Below are 1,926 nucleotides of genomic sequence, written 5' to 3' on the forward strand. Positions count from 1 at the left end.
ATATATTATGTTTCAAAGTGTCAGAAATGGATAACTAAACTGCTATTTTCAATGACTACTTATTTCTGTCCAGCTTTAACATCAGTATCGATATCGGTTATCGGCTACATGAGTTTTAAAATATCGGATATCGGCCAAAATCCCAATATCGTGCATCCCTAACCAATATTATGAGTTATATGAAGTTACAGTGCTTTAATCAGTGAAAATAAACTATGCAGGCAAAAAATCTGTGCATGATAAAAGTTTCTATGATGGATACATCTCAGTAACTTTTTTCTTACCAGTTAATCTTGCTTTGTCTTTAAGATGTTTGAGGGTGTATACACATTAAAATAGATAATAGAGATGATTTTGAGAAAACTAAAGTGAGATTGTATTTACTGTCTTCCAGGTGTCCACATTTACCAGTACATGTACGGCTGTGAATGGGATGATGAGACTGAAGAAGTTACTGGCTTTCGACAGTTTGGCTATGATGGGGAAGACTGGCGAATATGGGACATAGAGACAAACACCTGGATTGCTCCAAACCCACAGTCTGTACTTACTACAAACAGATGGAACAATGACAGAGCTAATCTGGAGTACAGAAAGAACTACCTCAACCAAGTGTGTCCCGAGTGGCTGAAGAAGTATGTAAACTATGGAAGAAGTTCTCTGATGAGAACAGGTAGAGAAACTTTTCCTGATTTTTCTTTATTTGAACTGATCATTTGAATGTTTTATTTTACTAGACATGTTCAAAGGGAATTTTGTTTCACTACATTTTATACTTGACTCAATTTTCTGTGTGGCTTTTATTCAGCCTTAAAAATGTCAATCAATCTGCTTTAACTGGCCATTCATCCCCAAAGTTTATATTAACACTCTGATGTTCTCCATCTCCAGATCTTCCATCAGTGTCCATCCTCCAGAAGTCTTCCTCCTCTCCAATCAGCTGCTTTGCTACAGGTTTCTACCCCAACAGAGCAGAAATGTTCTGGAGGAAAGATGGAGCAGAGATCCATGATGGTGTGGAGAAAGGAGAGATCCTCCCTAACAATGATGGAACCTTCCAGATGAACGTTGACCTGAAACTTCCATCATCTGAGGACTGGACCAAGTATGAGTGTGTGTTTCAGCTCTCTGGTGTTAACAGAGACATTGACACTCGTCTGGAAAAAACAAAGATCAGGACTAATAAAGGTAAGACTTTAGTATTATTAATGGATTTTTAAAACAGTATGCTAAAACGTGTTTTAATTTAGATACATTTGCTGTAGTTTGGCTAGTTTTTTACTTTCTTTCCATGGTTTTATGTATTTTTTATTTATTTCATATTGGGGAAAAAACAGAAAAGCAGACAGTTTTTTCCCGGTTTTCTGCTTTACATCTTTCTCTGGGGATAAACTACAGTTGAGAGAAATATTTCCAGGGTGTCCTAAAAAGTCATAAATAGTCGTCTAAATTGAAAGCTTAAAGTCATTAAAACATCATTATTTTCCACCATATGTTTTACTAATAACTTCAATTTCTTCAATTGTTTACTGATTTCTTTCTATCTATTTTGTCTTTAGTTTCTTATAGGGCAGGTTATACTTCTGCAACCGCATACATCAAATGTCACATGGCTCTGGCCGCAAACAAGTTTTGCTTTTTTGTCGTGGTTATCCATTGTTGTATTACTCCTCGGTTTTTAAAAATAGCGCGCCCCTGCACCGAATCAAGAAGGACGAACACAAAGGACTGGGTACCGAACTTCGGTTCTTTTATGGTACCGACCGAAATGCTTCGGTTCTACAGAGTATCAAAACATGCCTCGTCTTTCGGTACCAAGTTTCGGTGATTGGCTGTAACACTTAACGTGATGGCATCATCCAGGAAAAATACACAGGTGGTCACGCCTACAGCCAGGGTTCATGTGTATCTGTTGTGAACTGGTTG

At 37.5% G+C, this 1,926-nt stretch overlaps 1 protein-coding gene across 1 annotated transcript in view; it reads left to right on the plus strand.

The window, feature by feature from the left end:
• LOC107104175 (major histocompatibility complex class I-related gene protein-like) overlaps nt 1–1,926 on the plus strand; it is a 51,700-nt gene that overhangs the window by 13,760 nt on the left and 36,014 nt on the right. The window contains exons 3-4 of the mRNA XM_015404117.1: nt 395–673; nt 892–1,188. Coding sequence (XP_015259603.1) covers nt 395–673; nt 892–1,188 — 576 coding nt within the window. The remainder of the gene's footprint in view (nt 1–394; nt 674–891; nt 1,189–1,926) is intronic.

This window comes from Cyprinodon variegatus, unplaced genomic scaffold (assembly GCF_000732505.1).
Source record: "Cyprinodon variegatus isolate N-32 unplaced genomic scaffold, C_variegatus-1.0 Scaffold1639, whole genome shotgun sequence".
NCBI lineage: Eukaryota > Metazoa > Chordata > Actinopteri > Cyprinodontiformes > Cyprinodontidae > Cyprinodon > Cyprinodon variegatus.